At 46.1% G+C, this 23,589-nt stretch overlaps 1 protein-coding gene across 1 annotated transcript in view; it reads left to right on the top strand.

Annotated features, from left to right (window-relative positions):
• Window positions 1–23,589, top strand: part of CHRNA4 (cholinergic receptor nicotinic alpha 4 subunit) — a 100,152-nt gene that overhangs the window by 22,226 nt on the left and 54,337 nt on the right. Inside the window, exon 2 of the mRNA XM_056547759.1 lies at window positions 16,004–16,155. Within this exon, the coding sequence (XP_056403734.1) occupies window positions 16,004–16,155 (152 nt within the window). The remainder of the gene's footprint in view (window positions 1–16,003; window positions 16,156–23,589) is intronic.

The raw sequence follows: 23,589 nt of genomic DNA, 5'->3' as shown, positions 1-23,589 counted from the left end.
TGGGAGTTGTAGTATTAAAAGTCAAAGGACGTCAGGGCATGATGGGTGCTGTGGTTTTTCAAGCCAGAGGCTGTGAGAGCATCATGGGTAGTTTGTAGCTTTGCAAGGTGAAGGCTGTTGTTATGGCATGCTGGGAGTTCGGCAACATCTGGAGAGCCACAGCTTGGGGCACACTGATCTCTTACTTTTATGTATCTCATTTAACCAGAAAGTTTGCAGTAAAGATTGTGAAATCTCCTCTATGGTGTTACATCCTGAATCTTGTCTAAGTCTTAGTTCTGTTTGTTTTAGTTCTTTACTCCTGAATTCAAAACCAATAACATACACAGATTGTACTGTTAACAATTCATGGCTGGTATTCTGATATTCGCGGCTAATAATAACCATTGTGGCGCCATTAACACCTCTCCACAGGAGCTGCGCTCATTTCTCACTTAGTCGGTTTCAGCAACAAATGGTGTTGACTCATTGATGCAATTTTATTTATATTTGTTTGAAGAACAGGAATGTTCTCACTTTTCACTATGTAAATTTTTGGGGGATTTTCTTCCATACTGAGAACCAGACATCCCACCATCCAACGTCTATCTGGAGTATTTAACCTAATGGGACTGTCCAGCTTCACTCTTCCCAAAATCGGCCAAACACACCAATATTGTCAGAGTCAGATGACTGTGTAATGTGTATTGGGATTGCCCGGTTTTGTCATCTAATGGTGCTCCATGCCTGATTTTTTGCACCCCAAGTTACTTGTTTATGATGTAGTTGGGAGAGATAGCTGTCACGCCCCCTCCCATAGACTTGCATTGAGGGGGCGGGACGTGACATAATGAGGAGGCGGGGCTATGATGTCACAAGCTCCCAGCGCCGGCTACAGCGTTTGGAACAGTTTGTTCCAAACGCTGAGCAGCAGAGTACCCCTTTAAGTAACCCTACCTGACATGCTCACCTGTGTAAAATATGACGTAGCTATCAACAAGATCTAATCCACGCAAGCGCCAGAGGCAGCTGACAGCGGCCACCGTCCGACACTCCCCCTCACAGTCACATGATCTCTGGGTTAGAGAATGCAGCACCACCAGGCCCGTACTGGCCTACCGGGATGCCGGGATCTATCCAGGTGGGCCGCTGGGCCTGGGGCCGCTTTGGGGACGGATTAACGTAGGGGCTCCAGGCCCCTACATAAAAATAGGACCAGCGGGCTGCACAAGTGGCCCGCATAGGCCGCCTGCAGGCCCGGCTCTATAACTAGGCGGACAAAGCGTCTGCTTAGGGGCGGCCAGGTCCGCAGTATGGGGGGGGGGGGGCGGAAAATTTTCTGCCCGCTCCGGTCTGTGTCCGCCCGCTCTGTCTGCCACCCTGTCCACTCTGTCTGTCCGTAGCCCTGGGAGCGCAGGGGAGACACGTGCGAAGTCACGTGCAGCGTCATTCCCCCCTGCGTCTTCACGCCGTAAAGCTGGGAGCCCGGCACTGCGGCTGAGCACGGGACAGATGTGCGTGTGATTAAGGTAAGCATGGGCTGCGGAGGGTAGGCTGAGGAGAACAAAAGAATAAAGTTGGCGTGCAGGGGGGGTTGTATATGTATGATTGATGGGGGGGAGGCTGGGGGGGTTAGGACCAAGGATAAAGGGGGTGTATAATTATGATTGATGGGGGGAGGCTGGGGGGGTTAGGACCAAGGATGAGGAGGGGAGGTGTATTTATGATTGATGGGGGGGGGTTGGGGGGTTAGGACCAAGGATGAGGAGGGGGGGTGTATAATTATGATTGATGGGGGAGGCTTTGTTTTTCTACTTGAGGATTGGGGGGGCTTGTCCTCAGTGTACAGTGCCCCACTTGTCCTCGGTGTACAGAGCACTGCTTGTCCTCAGTGACTGCACCTAATGTGGGGAACTATACTGCACCTAATGTGGGGGAACTATACTGCACCTAATATGGAGACTGTACTGAACCTAATGTGGGGGGAACTGTACTGCACCTAATGTGGGGGGAACTGTACTGCACCTAATGTGGGGGGAACTGTACTGCACTTAATGTGGGGGGAACTGTACTGCACATAATGTGGGGGGAACTGTACTGCACCTAATGTGGGGTGAACTGTACTGCACCTAATGTGGGGGGAACTGTACTGCACCTAATGTGGGGGGAACTATACTGCACCTAATGTGGGGAAACTGTACTGCACCTAATGTGGGGAGCTATACTGCACCTAATGTGGGGGGAACTATACTGCACATAATGTGGGGGAACTATACTGCACCTAATGTGGGGGAACTATACTGCACCTAATGTGGGGGAACTATACTGCACCTAATGTGGGGGGAACTATACTGCGCCTAATGTGGGGGGGGACCATACTGCACCTAATGTGGGGGAAACTAATATGCTTTAAAATGCATGATTTTACCTTTTGTGAACAAGAAAATGACGACCTGCTGGTATAATGGCGCAATACTATGGGGCTGGTATGTAATTTTTTCCAGGGCTGGTTTTCACACCCAGTCCAGCCCTGAGAACCACCCTATAGGCTGGAGTAGGTCGTGCACACACCCCTCACCAAGCCCACAGTTGTAGCGAGCAAGCCACCCTGAGGCACGTGACTCCGGAGTCATGACAACCACAGACGTCGCTCAGTGCGCCCAGAGACTGCGCCAACAAGGAAAATGAGTCCCCTGTTTGAAGTGTACAAAAAATTGAATTACTGAAAGAAACATACCATTTACAATTTTACAATCTCTAGGTTAATAGAGAAATGGGTTACTCATAAACATTAATAAAAAGGCGACAGACAATTAAAATTCCCTTTTGAAAAGGGAGAAGACAGAACTCAGTGAGCTTAGAGCTTATTATTAAAAGAGTTATAGAAATACGACCTATAGCCTCCATTCGCAGGATCCATTTTGCTTCATGCTGCAATAATATTTTTTGTTTATTGCCCCCATTATATGGAACTGGCACTGTGTCTAAAGCTGCAAATCAGAGGACTGTGGGATCACCCTTGTGCATTTTCCTCGCATAGTCAATGAGGCACGGCGATCCCATGCCCGTGTGGATAGATCTAAAGTGTCTGGATTCCAGAGGAGGCCAAAGTCTACCATGCAGCCACGGATCCACAAGTTCACTACCCCCCAGGTCCAAGTCATAGCCTGGTATAGTCAGTCTCAGTCAAGTCAGAATACGGGTATGTGCCTTATGCCTAAAGTACCCCCTCCCCAGTCTGAACTGTGTCCAGTATTGCAGAGTAAAATTTGCATGCAGATGCAAACAAAAATTATGCCAGAAAGTGTACGGGACTTTGTCAGTGAAACGTGTTTAGTCCGAGACCTTGTGAAATAGAGGGGGAGGTGAAGAAAAGACTGTTATCTGCAATTGTGATTTGGTCCGGTGTTTTCTGCGGGTGCAAGTGGTCGCAGGTCCGCCCCGTCAGTCCTCAGCAGTGACGCCTCTTCAATACAGCAGGGAGGAACCAAAGAGCCGCCCTCTGTTGCACAGGGGAAGATTTTACTGACCGGACCACTAACTGGAAGTTCCCTGGGCGCAGCCATATTGGAAGCTCTGGCTGTTGCGTTTGTCTCTGTCATCTACCAAGTACCCGCTGCAGCGCAGACTCTGCAAACACCAACGATCAACAGTATAAAGTCCACGGTGCCCAAGCTCAACATTTATTGTTATCTGATTATCCGCCAGTCTGGTCGCAAGACTAATCATTATAGAGCACCTGCAAAATAGAGGGGGAGTATCCACAATAGTGCTCCGATCAGTCAAACAGAGTCGCTGCAGCACTTCAACAGCCATCTTAAAGGGGAACGCACCCTATTTTTCTTAAAGCGACAGCGCACTGAAAAAGCAACGGGATGTCTCAACCCAGCACCACAGATCAACTGAGCACCAGCGCCCCTTCATCTCCAGCAGCAAGGTCATCAACTGCTCCAGTAGCCAGGGTCCTGCCCCCCTTGCCTCCAGTCAACATCAACTGTCCTGGTGTTCCAGCATCAGCACCGGTATTCATGGCGTACCCTGTCCTCCCTACCTGCAATGGAGACCCCTTCACCCTGAGGGATTTCAAAGAGAGGATCCAAAGTTTGTTTGTCTTTTACTCTTTACCTCCTAACCAACAAGTGCAACTGCTAATGGGACAACTCCAGGGACCGGCACTAGAGGAAGTTCGCACCTGGCCAGCATCTTAGAAGGCGACAGTGGAGAAGATCTTTGAAGGACTGTACCAGGTATTTGAGTCACATTCTCCATTGGAGGTACATCTTTGGCTGTATGAAAGGTGACAAAAGCCAGGTGAGACCTTGAGAGCGTATGCTGTAGCCCTACAGAATGTCCTAGAGACTGTCCAAAAATTAGATGGTATAACTCCCGAACAGGGCAACAAGGTGTTAATGGGCAGATTCATTGATGGAGCCCATAACAAGTGGGACAAGGCCCAATTGAGAATGTTAGCGGTCCAAAACCATAACATGTCATTCCCTGCTTTTAAAAGACTGGCTATCCAAGTGATTGAGTCAGGGAGCGAGTTAGGGGAAATTTGTACTCCCCTTGCACCTGTTCAAGAGCCACTAGGGGCAGTAGCCAGGCCTATACCATCACCGTCCACTGTCCCCGCCCCAGTGCAACCCACCTTGCCAGTCACTGTAGCCTTAGATCTACAGAGCGTTAAGCAGGACATTGAGCAATTGACCAAGGCTGTTAAGGAGCTTGCCACCTGGCCTGCTCCACCTGACCGTGAACCTCCCCTGCCTAGGAAACCTGCCCCTGATCCCTGCAATCCAAGTTACCATAATCCACCACCTAAAAGATATTCGGGGACTCAGAGACCATTCTGCACATATTGTTATAAACCCAGCCATTGGAAAATGCAGTGCTGGGATTTAAACGGATTCATCCTGAGGTCGAGCACTGACCCTCAGAAAAACAGTCACCAGGTCCAACCCTTGAACGACCTAAATCAGGACTCTCAATTTATGCCGCCTCCCGCCCCTTTGTAAAAGTCATTGTAGAAGGTGTACTTTTAGAGGCATTGATAGATACAGGGTCACAAGTGTCTACAATATATAAACTTGTTTTCTATCAGCATTGGGATGCTAGTTTATTATGTGAGCCTGAGGATAATTTCAGGGTACATTGTGACAAAACATCTGGTGGCCCGACAGTGTGCAGCTCAAGTTTCGGAGGGATCCAGTGCTAATCCCCAGAGCCCTGGTGGGCACAGGTGTCTTGTTGTACCTGGACGATGTCATCGTGTATTCTAAGTCTTTCCAGGAACACCTCAGTCATCTGTCAGATGTCTTTCAAGTCTTGATCAAGCATGGGCTGAAGATCAAACCATCAAAGTGTCACTTGCTCAAACCTCAAGTCCATTACTTGGGACATGTTGTCAGTGCAGAGGGAGCCCAGCCAAATCCTGAAAAGGTGGATGCTGTCAAGAACTGGCCTACCCTGCACATGGTGAAAGATATCAGGAGCTTCCTGGGATTCGCAGCTACTACCATCGCTTCATCCCACACTTTGCCCTAATTGCATAAACCCTCACAGCTCTCCTACATGGTACAGCAAAGGAGAATAACCTATTGAATGGGCCAAAGAGCAAGAGACAGTGTTTCGAGCTCTTCAACATCTACTGACAGAACAATCCATCTTGGCATATCCAGACTACAGTCAGCTGTTCCGGCCATATACTGATGCCAGTTTTGAAGGTCTGGCATCTATTGTGTCCCAAGTCCAGGAAGGACAAGAGAGAGTGACTGCCTATGCCAGTCGTAGGAGCAGAGAAGAATGATGCCACTTACAGCTTATTCAAATTGGAGCTTCTTGCCCTGGTGTGGGCCGTGACAGAAAAATTCAAGGATTATTTGGCTGCCATGCCATTTACTGTCTACATGGATAATAACCCGTTGGCCCACCTGAACACTGCCAAGTTGGGTGCCATTGAACAGCGATGTGCTTCAAGATTAGCTAATCACAGCTTCACCATGAAGTACAGAAGAGGCAAGTCAAACGTCAATGCCGATGTACTGTCTCGGATGACCCCTGGCGAAGAACCATCTGTCGAGGACCTGTGGGAAGACATGGAGAAGCCCCCATTTTATCTACGGTTTGTGAACCAGAATGCTGTGACTAGAGATGAGCTAATCGAAGCTGACAAACCCCAATTCATTATGAATTTCATGAAATATTCGATTCGCAACGAATGTGAATATCGCTGCGATTCTATCGCGCAAATCGCTTCATTAAAGGGGTTATCCAGGAAAAAACTTTTTTTTATTTATCAACTGGCTCCAGCAAGTTAAACAGATTTGTAAATTACTTCTATTAAAAAATCTTAATCCTTTCAGTACTTATGAGCTGATGAAGTTGAGTTGTTCTTTTCTGTCTAAGTGCTCTCTGATGACACGTGTCTCGGAAACCGCCCAGTTTAGAAGCAAATCCCCATAGCAAACCTTTTCTACTCTGTGCAGTTCCCGAGACAAGCAGAGATGTCAGCAGAGAGCACTGTTGCCAGACAGAAAACAACAACTCAACTTCAGCAGCTGATAATTATTGAAAGGATTAAGACAAATCTGTTTAACTTTCTGGAGCCAGTTGATATAAAAAAAAAAAAGTTTTTTCCTGGAACTCCATTTACTGCGATCCAGGCTCCAGGGTATCTAAAATGGTGAATCCATATGTCAGTACATGGGGCAAGGAACGCAGGGAAGGCGGGAAGGGAAGTGGGCGGGATGACCCTCAATCACATGCAGGATGCAGCCTATCAGCAGCCAGTCAGCCCTGTGATGTCACAGCCCTATATATACACTAGCCATTTTGCTGCTCGTCATATCATTCATTACACTGCATAGAGATAAGACGGACATCGATGTGTGTGTAAGCTCATTCCAGCAGCGTTTCACCTCCTAGTCACATCAGCGTTCTGGTGGACAGAGAGCAGTGGTTTTTTTCACCGAAAAGGATTTTTACTGCAGCCATTAACCTCCCACTCACTTTCTTCAGCATTGTATTACAGAGAGGGGCAGATAGCTGTTACATTTCAACAAGCTGCCTCAACTTCATAAACCTTAGCAGAGGAGGCAGGAATAATTTTTCAGTGAAATTCTGTGTCTTTGTTCCACAACAAATCATTTGCTAGTTATATTAGTCTGTAGACAGTATAATACCCAGCAGTCCATTCCTAATAGTCTTTGACAGAGTGCAATTTTGTGTTTAGTACACAGCTTTTTTGTGCTTTTTTTAAGTGTACTGTACTGCATTTTTCTGCCCTCATAAGTGCATACCACATACATACATCTAAGTAGTGTACTATTTTGTACCTGTTCATTTGTCAAGGGCCTAGATACTGTGAAAGTCCAGGCAAAAGTAATCACCGGCTGGTGTTTTACAAAAATACGTATTTTTAAGCGCACTGTAGTGCATTTTTCTGCCCTCAAAAGTGCATACTACATACCTACATCTCTAAGTAGTGTACTATTTTGTACCTGTTAATCTATCGTGGGTCTACATACTGTGAAAGTCCAGGCAAAAGTACTCACTGGCTGGTGTTGTACTCAGATTCTTTTATAAGTGTACTGTAGCGCATTTTTCTGCCCTCATAAGTGGTGTACTATTTTTTACCTGTTAATCTGTCAAGGGCCTACATACTGTGAAAGGACAGCGAATAGTAAACACCTGCTGCTGTTGTAGACAAATACTGTTTTAAGCATAGTGAAGCGTATTGTATTCCCCTCATATACGCAATAAGTATGTCAGGTAGAGTAGTTCCAGGACGTGCACAGTGGAGTGGCAGAAGCCTAAATTTATCTGGCGCAGGCAGAGGTTGCAGCACAGTTGGTGCGTGTGGCAGCCGGAGTCGCAGTGAGAGGTCTGAGCTCCCCGTGTCAGCTAGCAGATGTGTCTCGACCAGCAACCCAGCAGCCGTGATTGATCGGTTCACTCGGTCATCCACTTCATCCAAAGTGATATCCGACAGTCGGTGGGTTCCTCAGACTCAACCCTAAGTTGCCATGGCCCTCATGCTGCTGCTGTCACCTCAAGGCTCTGTCATTGTGCTGCTCTATGGTCTCCTCATGCTAATGCTACCACCGCCATGCTCTGTCATTGTGCCGCCATATGGTCTCCTCATGCTGATGCTACCACCTCCAGGCTCTGTCATTGTGCCGCCATATGGTCTCCTCATGCTGATGCTGCCACCTCCAACCTCTCTAATTGTGCTACTCTATGGTCACCTCATGTTGATGCTACCACCTCCAGGCTCTCTCATTGTGCTGCCATGTATACTGTAAAACATAATTAAGGTGCTGGTCCCCAGTTTCAGAAATTCCTCACTTTCAGGACTCCTGATGCTGCTGCTGCCATCTCCAGGCTGTCTCATTCAGCCACTATACGGTGTCCTCATGCTTCTGCCAACCCCAGGCTGTGCAATTCAGCCAATATATGGTTTCCTCATGCTGCCACAAACTCCAGCCTGTGCCATTCAGACACTATATGGTTCCCTCATGCTTCAGCCAACTCAAGGCTGTGCCATTCAGACACTATATGGTCTCCCCATGCTGCCACAAACTCCAGGCAGTCAATCAGCCACTATATGGTCTCCTCATACTGATGCCACCTCCAGGCTCTGTCATTGTGCTGCCATGTGACATGTGACTCCTTGTAAATTTGGTCCTTTGTACCCACACGCCGGGGCTCGGGACACTAAAACTTGGGAGTTAAAATTTAAATTTCAAAATCCTCAGTTTCTATTTAAAAATCTTAAATTTCAATGGTCTCCTCATGCTTCTGAAAAACTACAGGCTGTGCCATTCAGACACTATATGGTCTCCTCATGCTTCAGTCCACTCCAGGATTTATCATTCAGCCACTATATGGTCTCTTCATGCTTCAGCCGCCTCCAGGCTGTGTCATTCAGTCAATATACGGTTTACTGATGCTGCTGGGCCTGGGACAAAAAAAATTTATGGTAGCACTAGCTACCATAAATCTTCAATTTAAATTTCAAAATTCATCTTTTAATCTAAGGGATTGTGAAGCCCTAGTGTCAACTCATGCTGCTGCCAGCTCCAGGCTGTGTCATTCAGCTACTATATGGTCTCCTCATGCTGCCAACACCTCCACGCTGTGTCATTCAGCCACTATATGGTCTCCTCATGCTTCAGCCACATCCAAGCTGTGTCACTCAGCCACTATATGGCTTCCTCATGCTGCCAACACCTCCACGCTGTGGCATTTAGCCACTATATGATCTCCTGATGCTGTCAACACTTCCACGCTGTGTCATTCAGCCACTATATGGTCTCCTCATGCTTCAGCCACATCCAAGCTGTGTCATTCAGCCACTATATAGTCTCCTCATGCTGCCAACACCTCCACGCTATGTCATTTAGCCACTATATGATCTCCTGATGCTGCCAACACCTCCACGCTGTGTCATTCAGCCACTATATGGTCTCCTCATGCTTCAGCCACATCCAAGCTGTGTCATTTAGCCACTATATGGTATCCTCATACTGATGCCACCTCCAGGCACTGTCATTGTGCCGCTCTGCGGCAGTGATTCTAAAAGCGATGCCTGTAATCTGCAAGTCGTACTGAATAACAGTATTATTTCCCTACCCCAGCACACTCATATGCATGTTAGAACAAAGCAAAGTGTTCTACACCCCTATTGAGGCTCTCTGTAGTCCAGAAATAGACATTTTTAATATAGATTCGCTGCAAATAAATTCGGATCAAACCAAATTTTTTCGAAAAATTTGGCGAATCGACCAAATCTAATTTTTCTAAAGTTTGCTCATCTCTACTTGTGACCGCCCTCATGGTCGGTGAACCCAGGTCCAAAAAGGTTAAAGAAGACCTGTATACCTGGAAGACTCACCAAGATGAAAGTCAAGTTATGGGGCATCTGTAGGACTACCTTCTGGCGAAAAAGGTAACAAACCCATCTACGCCGGGCTCATTGTGACTACGAGTTGAAACGTCTGTGGTGAAAGAGGAAACGACTGTTTGTGTACAAAGGACTGTTGTACCGAAATTCTTTTTTCTGGTTCCCCAAAGAGCTGTTGCGATGGTGCTCAATGTATACCATGACCAGTCGGGACACTTTGGAGTCCACAAGACTGAAGCTACTGTCAGGCGAAGATTCCATTGGATCGGAATGCGGAGCGACATTGAGAAATGGTGCAGTGAATGTGCTGTCTGTAACGTCACCAAGAATGTGTGAAAGGACGCAACAGCACCCCTCCATTCCTTCCAGAGTGACAGACCCAACCAGTTGGTCGCGCTAGACTATGTAAAAATGTCTCCTACCCAGTCCGGGTATACCAATGCTCTCACCATGGTGGATCATTACTCCAAATGAGTTGTCGTGGTAACAGTCAAAGATCTCACAGCCAAGACAGCGGCCCAGATGTTCTACTCCAGATGGGTGCAGACCCTTGGGTGTCCAGAGTCTGTCTTAACCAACCGTGGAATGGCCTTCGAGGCCCAACTCTTCCAAGAACTATGTCACTTCCATGACAGCAAGAAACTCTGGACCACTGCCTCAGGGGAACGGACTCTGGGGAACGGACTCTGAACGTATCAACCAAGTCTTCATCCACCTGCTGCGGTTACTACCCAAGTTATTGGAAATCCACAATCATACAGTACACTGCTCCACCGGATATACCCCCTTCTTCCTGATGATGGAACGACATGGGCAAGTGCCGAAAGACCAGACATTTGGGTTGCAGGCCCCGATCAACAATTCTCCGCAAGCATCCCTTGAGTGTGTTTCTGACCATCAGAGAAGGATTCAAGAGGCCAAGGAAATTGTCAGTAAGAAAATGGGCAAGGCCTAACAAAGATAACAAAAAGACTACAACCGCCATGCCTCCGCCAAACCACTTCAAGTGGGTGATAAAGTCTGGCTGGGGAAGTTCCCAAGGACTAACAAATTAGATTCCATCTGGGAGACAGAGCCCTATACAATGATGGCTATACCCTATCCTGAGTCCGACATGTACAAAGTTCAGGAGTCTGGGTAAGAGCCACAAGTCGTCCACCAAAATCGCATTAAGATTTGTCTTAAAGAAGATTCACCAGTGCTCCCAGCACCGCCTCCTCCAGATGTCAGACCGTCAAGGGAGTATGTTCCTGGCGAAGGAATCCATCCGTCCATGGATTTCCTTATGTTCTCCCCAAGTCAGCCAGCATTCTTCTGTCAGCCTCCGACCCAGGGATTAACCCAACCAACGTTAGTCAACATGCCAGTCCCTGCTCTATGTCTATAGGCTCCAGTGTACACGCCTGTCTCCAGAGTGCCAACAATGTCTCCGATATCTCCAATGTCTCCAGCACAAATGCCAGCGATCTGGAGTCCAGCGAGTTCTGAACCAATTCCAGCTCCTGAGTTCCTTGAAGAAGAGCCGGCTGAAGCTCCAAGGTTTCCCGATACTCCAGAAGTGGTGCTGCCCAGATCCCAAAGGTCAACACAGGGACAGTTACCAGCCAGGTACAGAGAGTATTAGTACCTTTGTATAAAGTTATTAGTATAAAATACTGTAATATTTAGTCAGGCTAGCATAGATAATGCTAATGTCATGTATATAGTGCTTTGTGTATATAACTAGTCAAATGCAATGTCTAGTCAGGACTGTAGCTAACCAGTGTATATTACCACTCCATAATAGTCAATAATGTCAAATGTCTAACCATTTTCCTGTCCATTGTGTACAGGGTGCTCTACTGGCCAGAGAGTTCTCCTGGAAGCCTAGGTAAACACGTATAGTGACAGAGTTATTATGTAGGTAATATTGTTAAATGGTCAAAAAATGTATATTTAAATATATAATGTTCTGGGGAAAAGTAGCTATAGCCAAAGGGCCCCAGCAGCTAAGGCATTCGGGTAGAAAGCCTCCGGCAGTTACGAGACTCAAAAACCTCGCTTGTCTAACCAACCCAGTTATCCATACCCTTGCTAACAAAGGAGCCTGTAAGGACATTCTCACCAATGCCACATGGTCTCTTTCCCCAGTTATTTATTTGTGTATCAGCCCTGAGAAGGACATTTGTAAATGCCCTAGGAACTCCTTATGTTTTCTCTAGGCCCCAGTGGCCACTTTCTGTCATCCGCCCCCCAGGACTGGGCGCCGAGGATGGCTGTTGTTAAGAGGGGGAGTTTGTGGTGGCCCTGTACAGGAGTTGCACCCCTGTACCCTTGCTGCCCTGTCCGGCAGTATCTATGCAGTGACCCCTGCCCCCCCCCCTTCACCTGTTCCCTTGTATATTTGTTACGCCGAGCGCTCCGGGTCCCCGCTCCTCCCCGGAGCGCTCGCTACACTCTCTCCGCTGCAGCGCTCCGGTCAGATCCACTGACCCGGGGCGCTGCGATTCTGCTTCCAGCCGGGATGCGATTCGCGATGCGGGTAGCGCCCGCTCGCGATGCGCACCCCGGCTCCCGTACCTGACTCGCTCTCCCTCGGTCCTGTCCCGGCGCGCGCGGCCCCGCTCCCTAGGGCGCGCGCGCGCCGGGTCTTTGCGATTTAAAGGGCCACTGCGCCGCTGATTGGCGCAGTGATTCCAATTAGTGTCTTCACCTGTGCACTTCCCTATATCACCTCACTTCCCCTGCACTTCCCTGCCGGATCTTGTTGCCATTGTGCCAGTGAAAGCGTTCCTTGTATGTTCCTAGCCTGTGTTCCAGACCTCCTGCCGTTGCCCCTGACTACGATCCTTGCTGCCTGCCCCGACCTTCTGCTACGTCCGACCTTGCTTCTGTCTACTCCCTTGTACCGCGCCTATCTTCAGCAGCCAGAGAGGTTGAGCCGTTGCTAGTGGATACGACCTGGTCACTACTGCCGCAGCAAGACCATCCCGCTTTGCGGCGGGCTCTGGTGAAAACCAGTAGTGACTTAGAACCGATCCACTAGCACGGTCCACGCCAATCCCTCTCTGGCACAGAGGATCCACTACCCGCCAGCCGGCATCGTGACAATATTTACTTCTATGCCTGTGATATAGCGCAGTGTACATAAAATGTGTTATGCCTTAAAGAAATGTGTCATGTGATTGTAACCCAGTGAGGAACCAGTGACCAGGTGACCTACAAGGTGACATATGGGACCCCTCCTAGTCTCCCTCATATAAGCCTTGGGTGGAGCTAGCTCACTCTCTTGGAGTCTTTGTTAAGCTACAGGGAGGTTAAGTCCTAGGTGTGTGTCTAGAGTCCAAAGGAGGCCAAAGTCTACCACGCAGCCACAGATCCACAAGTCCACTACCCCCCCAGGTCCAAGTCAAAGCCTGGTAAGCTTAAAACTGGGTATAGTCATTCTCCGTCAAGTTAGTCCAAGTCAAGTCTGTATCAAGTCAGGGTGGCTCTGCAACAAATTGTCCCAGTCCTCCATAAGTCCCAGCAAGCCCTGTGGTCTCTGAAGTCACTGGTTACCTCCGTGGGCCTGGCTGAGCTTTATAGATTGTTACCACTGTCTGACTCAGTAAAGCTGTCATTGTTCCGTAACTTGGCGTTGGAATCATTATTTACCCCCATGCCTAGCCCAGGATCCAGAGGTATTCCTTCGGGTGGTGTAGAGGATAAACCACTCGCTGGCGTCATGAATACAAAGGATTAATGCCCTCTGCCCCTAGGGTAATGAAAGACACAAAGTCAGGAAAATACACAATTATATAAGTGACTTATAGCTAGGGCCAGACTGGGACCAAAAATATGCCTGGGCACTTTAGAATAAGCAGCCCATTTTTTTGGTGTGACTGCTGGGACCTCTACTAATCACCTTGGTTCAAATGGCTCTCCAGCTGTTGCAAAGCTACAACTCCCATCATATTTTGAAAGCTCTGTCGCTAACAGCGGCGTCTAAAGGGAAATTTAAAACATCCCTGGTGGTCCAATGGGGTGGATTGCCCCCCCCCCCCCCCCCCTCAGCACGATCACTGGGTGATCCACTGTAGAGGTAGCCGGAGGGCTTACCTCTTGTTCCCTGGTGTCCGTTATTGATAGAGCCTGGCTGAACCAGGCTTTATCAATGGAGTGTGGAGCTACAGATCAATGGAGTTCAATAAAACTGCATTGATCTATATTAGGAGTCTAATGAATCCTCCTAAAAGTCCCCTAAGGGACCAATAAAGTGTAAAAAATCAAAATAAAGTTTAAAACACACACATTAATCCCTTCCATATCAAAAGTCCAAATCACCCCCCTTTTCCCTTCTTCCATATAAAAAAAACATGTAAAACACAATAAAAATAAACATATTAGCTATCACCATAATTGTCCGACCTATGAAAATATAACATTATTAATCCCGTACGGTAAATGGCGTTAAAGTTACAATATACAAAACCCCCGAATTGTGTTTTTTTTTATCATGTCCTCCTGATATGCAATGGCATAGTACTTTTTTTTTTATGGGGCAGCATTTCACTCCTGGACATTATGTCCATGTGAAACAGGCTAGGTAAACAGGCGGCATGGTCTGTCTATAGCTCTCTCTCTGGGTCTCAACTCGTCCACATCTCAGGGCAGGTGACCAGGCTTTTTATAGACCTTGATACACATGTACCTGACATGTGCTTTGGTTTTTACAGGGTACCTCACATTTCCCTACTTCCTGTGGAAAAACACTACTGTTTTGGTGCTGTGGTGTACTTTGTAAGTAAACTCTATGTGAACCCTGCAGCATGTGACTGCAGAGTAGTACAGTAACCCTTTGTATACTTTCGGATACTGCTATCACCAAATGGCGTATAAATGAGTGACATGTTATAAAAGAGAAACTGACTCCAGTATACTGGGTTATAGTGTGGGTGAACTGCTTTAAAATTTGGGTCACTCACATAAATCCATTGGGAGGTGCAGAGTTCTATTGGTAAGTACCTTTATTCCTAATGGACTCCAGTGCGCATTGGAGGCGGGGAGCCGACTGGCTGGTCTCCCCTGCCTCATCTATATTCCGTCCGCTGCCCTGACTTCATTATTCAAACTGTTCACGTGAAAACCGGAGGGGGAGGTGAGTGCTCTGCTTAGCTACACCCGACTTCCGACAGTGCTCATTCACTACGCAATGTTTTACCCATTGTGGGATATTACAAGTAGACCCCACTTCAGGGCTTTGTGCTATTCCATAGAGGAACTCTGGTCTCAACGGTCTCTCCAGCTGCCCTAAATGTACTCTTCATAGGCATCTTCTTTCTCTCACACCATTATGCCAGGGTCGGCTTGTCATACAGTCTAGGAATACTGATGTCTCTCTCATCAAATCACAGTTCACAATTAAGCTAGCATGGAATAGTGACGATAAAGGTCTCATGACTCAGCTTTTTGATAGAAGGGGACCTGACAATCTCCAGGGACTCTTTTTCGTAACACATGCAAACAAAGATACATGGTCTGGCGCTGCTACTCCTCTATCCCCTTCCTCTATGTGCTCAGGTTTCCATGATAGAGTATTTACTATCAATGTCATCTTCAGTGGTGTCCTTGTGCACTGGTAGTGATGGACGCCATCAAGCTACTTTGCCTTTGCAAGAGTTTTTAGATGAAAGGCTTTAAAGGGGTACTCCACTGCCCCAGATTTCGGAACATTTAGTTCCGAAAGTTGGGTGCGGGGTCGTGATGTCACGGCCACACCCCCTCAATGTAAGTCTATGGGAGGGGGCATACGCCCCCTCCCATAGACTTGCATTGAGGGGGCGTGGGTGATGTAACAAAGGGGCGTGGCCGTGATGTCACGACCCCGCAGCCCAGCACCCAGCTTTTGGAACTAAATGTTCCAAACGCTGGGTCAGTGGAGAACCCCTTTAACACTGAACTAAATATCTGCCATGGTGAAAAAGAGCCTGGACCCAACACCTCGCTATACATTTATATTCTTGCTTCTTTTTACCTCCTTGGGATTGGTGGTCATTCCATGTCTAATGTTGCCATGGTCTTCAGAATTACAGTCCAGATGTGATGTTCTTTCCAAGGAGTAACAAGGAGTAACACATCATTTCTCTCTTCTTCTTCTAGCTCTGTGTCACATCGAGACCCGTGCCCATGCAGAAGAGAGATTACTGAAAAAGCTTTTCCTGGGGTACAACAAGTGGTCCCGTCCTGTTGCCAATATATCTGATGCGGTTCTTGTGCGTTTTGGTCTTTCCATTGCTCAACTTATTGATGTGGTAAGTGCCTATTCATTTCTGTGGAACATTTTACTATATGGCTTTTAAAGAGGTTGTATCTTAATATAAAAAGGATGCTTTATTCCTAAAACAGTGCCACTCCTGACCACATGTTCTTTCTGTGTGGTATTGCAGCTTTGCCTCCTTCACGCTGCTGATCCTGAGCCAACCCTTTAAGCCACCTATGGACTAATGATTGAGATGGTGGCTCATGTTTATTAACATTAATATTCTCCTCAGTCAGACATTGGCTAGTTCTGTGCTCCTTATAGCTCTGACAGTCATAGGCCATCTGGGCATGCTGGGAGTAGTAGTTTTGCGATAACTGTGGAGTCATAGGGGGAGATTTATCAAAACCTGTGCAGAGGAAGAGTGGTGCAGTTGCCCATAGCAACCAATCAGATTGCTTCTTTCATTTTCCACAGGCCTCTAAAAAGGTCTGTGGAAAATGAAAGAAGCAATCTGATTGGTTGCTATGGGCAACTGGACCACTCTTCCACTGCACAGGTTTTGATAAATCTCCCCAATAGAGTTGTAGAAAACTGGCCAACTGGGCATAACTATGGGGTAAAGGGGGTTGGAACTAAGTTTGCATTGTTGTAGCCCCTTCTATTAACCATCTATAAGATATTCCTCTACAAGCATGAGACCTAAGACATTTGCTCTATCCACAAGATGGAACTCACCTTTTTTTTTGGGCAGCTCCCATAGAGAATGAATGGAAAGCAGATTTAATAAAATGTACTGCAAAAAAATACAAAAAGAAACTATGTGTGACAGGAGCCCTGAAGGAAAACATGTTAAAATACCCTGTTAGGGTATGTTCACACTGCGGAATTCCCGCGAAATTCCATGAGTAGAATTCCGTGCAGTGAACATTCCCATCAGTATAAAAGGGGCTTCCTCGAGACCCGTTCACACTGCGGAATTTCAGCGGCGGGCAAGTCCACCGCTGAAATTGTTCTGCGCAAAGAAAGTACATGTTCATTCTTTTTGGAATTCCGCAAGTGCCCTGCGAATGCCCCGCGGTCCTACCGTTGAAGTATCTTCATCGGCGTCCGCCTGTCTGAATCGGAGCAGAGATTCCGCAGTGTGATCATACCCTTAGACGATTCGAAGTTAAAAGGGTATTCCAGTAAAAATAAAAAATAAATGTCATATCAACTGGCTCCAGAAAGTTAAACAGATTTGTAAATTACTTCTATTAAAAAATCTTAATCCTTCCAGTACTTATCAGCTGCTGAAGTTGAGTTGTTCTTTTCTGTCTGGCAAAAGTAATCTCTGCTGACACCTCTGTCTGTCTCAGGAACTGTCCAGAGCAGGAGAGGTTTGCTATGGGGATTTGCTCCTACTCTGGACAGTTCCTGAGACAGACAGAGGTGTCAGCAGTGAGCACTGTTGTCTGACAGAAAAGAACAACTCAACTTTAGCAGCTGATAAGTACTGGAAGGATTTAGATTTTTTTTAATAGAAGTCATTTAAAATTGTTTTTCACTGGAATACCCCTTTAAAGGGGTTATCCAGGAATAGAAAAACAGAGCTAATTTATTTTAAAAAACGCTCTCCATCTGTCTCCAGGTTGGGTGTGGTTCTGCAGCTCAGTTCCATTGAAGTGAATGGAGCCAAGTTGTAATACCACACCCAACCTGGAGACAGACAGGGAGTAGCTCTGTTTTTCTATTCCTGGATAACCCCTTTATTAGACAGGGATGGGCCTCTTACTTGGGAACTCCATCAATAGACTATAAGGATTTTTTTTCTCTCCATGCATTAGGTAGACAACCCACAAAATAGAATGTGCACAGTGTAATGCTTAATTTCACCTGGGGAGGCACTGCAGGGAAACAGCACTGGCTTTTAGGCTTAATTGCCATTAACAACTGATTGTGGGGGCAAATTTTGCTATTATACATTTGCAAATAAGCCTAGACTTACATTGAGGGGGAGAGGTGACCCCAGAAGCATGTTCCGAATGCTGGGGAGTTGAGTACCCCTTTAAGGATTTTCCGAATTAAAGGACTTGCCCCGATCTCCATGAAGAAGAGATCAGTACATATTGGAATATTGTTGGCTTCCACCTTAAATATTCTTTTTTTTATTTCCTTTTTTTTATCATACCGGCATCTGAAGAAGCTACTGGGAGTTTGTTTTCTGCAAGACTTTCCTTTAATCTCCTCCTGCACAATCCCAAGACTTTGACTGATGCATAAATAAACATTTGGGTTCTTGTACAGATGTTTGGCTCCCCGAGGGCCACAATTAGGATGTATTTATAGTAATTAAAACACTTGTTTTTCCTAATTAGTTAGGAGCTTACCCAATTTTTAAGAATCCCACAAGGCTCCTGAAGGGTAAGAACTTGTTTGAAAAGTCAATACAACACAGCAGGGGGGAGATGTCAATATTAAGAGATTGCAAAAAGTCATGTTGTGTTTGGTAACCAATCAGATGTAGTTTTTTCTAACATTGATAATAGTTTTCTCCATGGGCACCTCCCTACCACCACCCTATGATAGTGTTCACTAATGCGGCCCTGTGTCTATAATAGTGATATAGCCTTAAAGGGGAAGTCTACCTCTATTTATCTTTAGCATCAATGACATCATTTACCACTACTCAGCTTAAACGGGCACTTTCAGATCCATGAACTCTTTATATGTTGTTACTGAGGAAAATGAAAGACATTTTATAATATGGTTGTTTAAAATGTTTTGAATATTAAATAAAGAAAACGGCCCCTGAAAAACCAACCACTAGGGGTCACCATAACTACTGGGACACTAACCAGTCCTGCAGCAGCATCAGGCTTGTCCATGAGTCATGGACAAGAGATGACAGATGGACAAGGTTGCATGAGCACACAAACCAATCACCTCCCACCACCACAAGGGAGGGACACGCCCCCTTCCACTGAGAGGATTTCTAACACTGTGAGCTAATGAAAAGAGGGATTTTTATAATAAATATAGGTGATAGAGGCATAAAGATTAGATGTACATGGTCAGGATTAGGTACTGAGTAACATATTATTATTATTATTATTATTATTAATTATTTATTTATTTTTTGTAGGATCTGACAGGTACGCTTAAAGGCATCATTGAAATCTTTGGCATTCCCAAAGTAGGACATTCTTTGTTCATCACTGAGGGTTCAGATAACTTGTCCTGGAACCCTTTCATATGGAGAATCTGCAATGGTCAGAGCTCACAGGCTTTATCTATGTCAACCTTGGTCTTCTCTTCATGATCAGAAGATAGATCAAAAACTCTAAAAGTCCATGAATGGAGAAGAACATGGTTGAGCTATACATGCTGGACAAGGTTTATACCAATGGGTCATGGCAGCTCATAGCTGGTCATGATGTAGAAGTCCCAATCTTTTTGGTCTATTGGGTCCATCTGCCATCATGTCCCCAGTGATGTAACTGTTCATATAAAATATTGGTCTGTATATAAATAGTGATGTCATTAGAGCATCCCCAGGGGTTACATCTAGGAGTGGGTAACATATTCCACTGTATGCCTTTACTATTGGATATGTTGTGGCTTTCCATTTGCGGTATACATCAGGAGGACACCCTTGTATCCCATATATACTTCATTTTTTATCGTGTACTGGTGTAGACCAGCCTGACTGAGGCTGAAAGGACATTCTTTTAACCTCCATCTCACAGTTGACCCCTATGATTTCAAACGTGAGGTGAAATGTGATGTGATTGGACCTTTGATTAAGTTAGGTGGTCCAGAAAGTCAGGACCACCTAACTTCAGGGTAATACCTAAAACTTGTCCTGGGCTTGTTAGAATGTTCCACTTTTCCTCATGAGGAATGAAATTTAGCACATTTGTTTTCTACACCCTCTTTCTGTATGGTCTTTAAAGACCTCCATGAACCCCAGATGTGGTGATAGATTTGGTAATATTTATGAACCATGGTGCAGCCTGAGTGGATGTAGTCATGGAGGTGAAGAGTCTTTTTACTCTGATGAATATTCTCACTGTACATTGTGCTGCTGGGTCTGTGCCAGAAAAACCATCAGTTCTGTCCAAATTGCCTCTTCACATACGGTAATGACATTAACTGGCTCCATAATATTGCCCATTAGTATTTTTACAGAGCATTCCCTTTCCCACTATAAATGGTACGGTGTCTCAGAAAGCTGGGTAACAACCATTATAGCTATTTATCAAAGAGTAGTTAAAGTCACACATCTTTCCCAAACTCATGAGTGGCAATTGTGCCTGGTTAAGAAGTGATGAGGTATGTACTGATATCATAGCTTCATTACAGCTTTCCTAGACTCCTGAATGATCTGACTGCGTACGCCTGATGCATCAATGATGGATATTTGTTTGAATGTTTTTAAATGTGAAATGCTTTTAGAATAGACGTGTAAAGATGATTCTCCCTTTAGGAAAACATAAATGTATCCCTGCATAAAGAGGCAGAATTTCCATTCAAGAGCTTAGGAATGCTAGGTAACAGCCTAGATAGAAGTTCCAGGGAAGGACCATGTTGAATTTCACCCAGCTTTCCCAGATTCCTGCTTAGTCAAGTAGTGACTGATACATTCCTCATTCCGATATTGCTTTTTGAGGGTATAGGAAAGATGGATGTCTGCTGCTATGGTTCCCACCAATAAAGATTTGGCATAACTCCTACAGATGTATTAACCCAGCTTTTCTAGGTAGTAATTTTGTAACATCACACCATGAGCCAGCTCCCAATGCTGCATCTCTATATCAACCATCCAGGGCAATAGGAAAGCGGAGTGACATCAAAAATTTGCATTTGAATATCTTTTCAAGCTTCCTTAAAGGCAATTCTGTTATGTCACACTGCACTGCTGCACATCTCTGTACTAGAACAAAGGAAAGCAGAGTGACAATAACACTGACTATACTGACATCATTAGTTATTTAACTGAGAAAACAAGAAAAGTACAGGAGCGCGATCCTAGTGTATTACGCAAGATGACAATTATTCTATAAGAGGGGAAGATCAGTTGTGCTTTGTGAAGTTGGTTATGCTGAGAGCATAATGTCTGTTAAGGTATAACATAGGAGAGGGTCAGCAGCCCTGGAGCACCCGATCCCCACAGGATGTCGGCAGGTAGCAGTGGTTTTGAAAGTAGAAAAAATTCCCCAGTCCTGGCGTTCTCCCAATAAAATGGTGTTCTTTATACATTCATACATACAGTGGTAGCAACACTCAACGCGTTTCTAGCTCGGACGGAACTCTTTATCAAGACTTGCATGGTTAGGAACATAGAATGAACCCGCTCTATACAGACATACAGTAAAACTTCCATGCTGTGGATAAGACCGGGAAACGAATACAACCATCCCGTGACTTCAGTGATGGGTGTAGAAACATGGCGGCTTTAATTCAGTATAGACATCAGTCCCGGCACTGATGACTAAAATAATCATAAAATGCCATAATAAACATTAAATTAAAACATTGTATCATAGATACTGTAAAAATATACAGATCTCCCATAATGCCATCTAAATGGTAGATTTGGGTACTATAACCACATACTGCCGTAGCACGATCAGTTCGGTACTCACTGCTGGGTTCGGTATCTCTGCGCTGCGATTTTTTAGGGCCGATACCGATAATCTGTCACCTTTCAGGCCAATAGCCAATAACTTATACTGATATTCCGGTATAAGTTATCGGCTATTTCAAAGACCCCCCCCCCCCCCAGTGGGGCAGAAGCCGTTGCGGATCAATGATTTAAAGCGAGCACTTTAAATCAATTAAATGCAGCGGCTTTTGTGGTACCAGAGACCTCCGCTGCCACCGCCCGCTTCTCTCCCCCTGCCTGTCCTGGGGTCCTGAGTCTAAACACCACAGTTGCCCATTCGCCCCCCCATCCTCTGCCCACATACCGCCGCCGCCCCATCACTTACCCCCATCCTCTGCCCACATACCTCCACCGCCCCATCGCCTCCCCCCATTCCCGGTGTTATAATTACCTGTTCCCGGGGGTCCGTGATCCTTCTGGATCCGTTGGCGTCCTGCGCTGTCACTGCGCACACTGACGGTGACGTCGCGTTGGGGACGTCACTCGTCATTGCGCAGCGCAGAGCAACAGCACAGGAGCAAGAAGGGTTGCGGACCCCGGGAACAGGTAATTATAACACCGGGATGGGGGGAGGCGATGGGGCAGCGGCAGTATGTGGGCAGAGGATGGGGGGAGGCGATGGGGCAGCGGTATGTTGGCAGAGGATGGGGGGAGGCAATGGGGCAGCGGCGGCGATGGTTGTCTCTGGCCAGGGGGTGGTGGGGCGGGGCATTATCGGCATATCGGCAAGGTAATTGCCAATACCGATAATGTCCAAAATCGTGATTATCGGCCGATAATATAGGCCAAACCGATAATCGGTCGATCCCTAATACACATCTCAATGTATTTTGATCGTAGGTGAACCTAGGTACTGTCACAACATGCCTCCGTAGCGCAATCAGAAATTGGACTGATTGCTCTACGGCAACATGTTGTGACAGTGCCTAGATTCACCTACGATCAACATGCATTGAGATCCTCACTCAGGACCCAAGACATACAACGGGACATGTATGCACTGCTGCATTGCCAGCGCAGCGCAGAGAGACCGAACCCAGCAGCAAGTCCTGATACGTTGGTATGTGGTTATAGTACCCAAATCTTCAGTTTAGATGGCAATATGGGAGATCTGTATGTTTTTACAGTATCTATGATACATTGTTTTTATTTAATGTTTATTATGGCATTTTATGATTATTTTAGTTATTAGCGCCGGGTCTGATGTTTATACTGAATTAAAGGGGTACTACCATAGCAATCATTTTTTTTTTTTTTATCAACTGGTGCCAGAAAGTTGAACAGATCGGTAAATAACTTCTATAAGGGTGCGTTCACACAGGGCATATACGCAGCGTATTTTACGCTGGGCAAAATTTATGGCAGCAGCGGGAAATACGCTGCGTATCCCTCGCTCACTATACACACAGGGCTTTCCGCCGGCAGCCCTATGTGTGCCTACAAAACTCACTACACACATTACGCTGCGTATACGCCCTGTGGGAACGCACCCTTAAAAAATCTTAATCCTTCCAGTACTTTTTAGGGGCTGTATACTACAGAGGAAATGTTTATCTTTTTGGATTTCTCTTATCTTACGACCACAGTGGTCTCTGCTGACCTCTGCTGTTCATTTTAGGAACTGTCCAGGTCAGGAGAAAATCCTCATAGCAAACATATGCTGCTCTGGACAGTTCCTAAAATGGACAGCAGAGGTCAGCAGAGAGAGCTGTGGTCGTAACATAAGAGAAATCCAAAAAGATAAACATTTCCTCTGTAGTATGCAGCCCCTAAAAAGTACTGGAAGGATTAGGATTTTTTAATAGAAGTACTTTACAAATCTGTTTAACTTTCTGGCAC

This window comes from Hyla sarda, chromosome 12, assembly GCF_029499605.1.
Source record: "Hyla sarda isolate aHylSar1 chromosome 12, aHylSar1.hap1, whole genome shotgun sequence".
Taxonomy (NCBI): Eukaryota; Metazoa; Chordata; class Amphibia; order Anura; family Hylidae; genus Hyla; species Hyla sarda.
The sequence above is the reverse complement of the archived record's forward strand: the minus strand, read 5'-3'. Positions and strand labels throughout refer to the sequence as shown.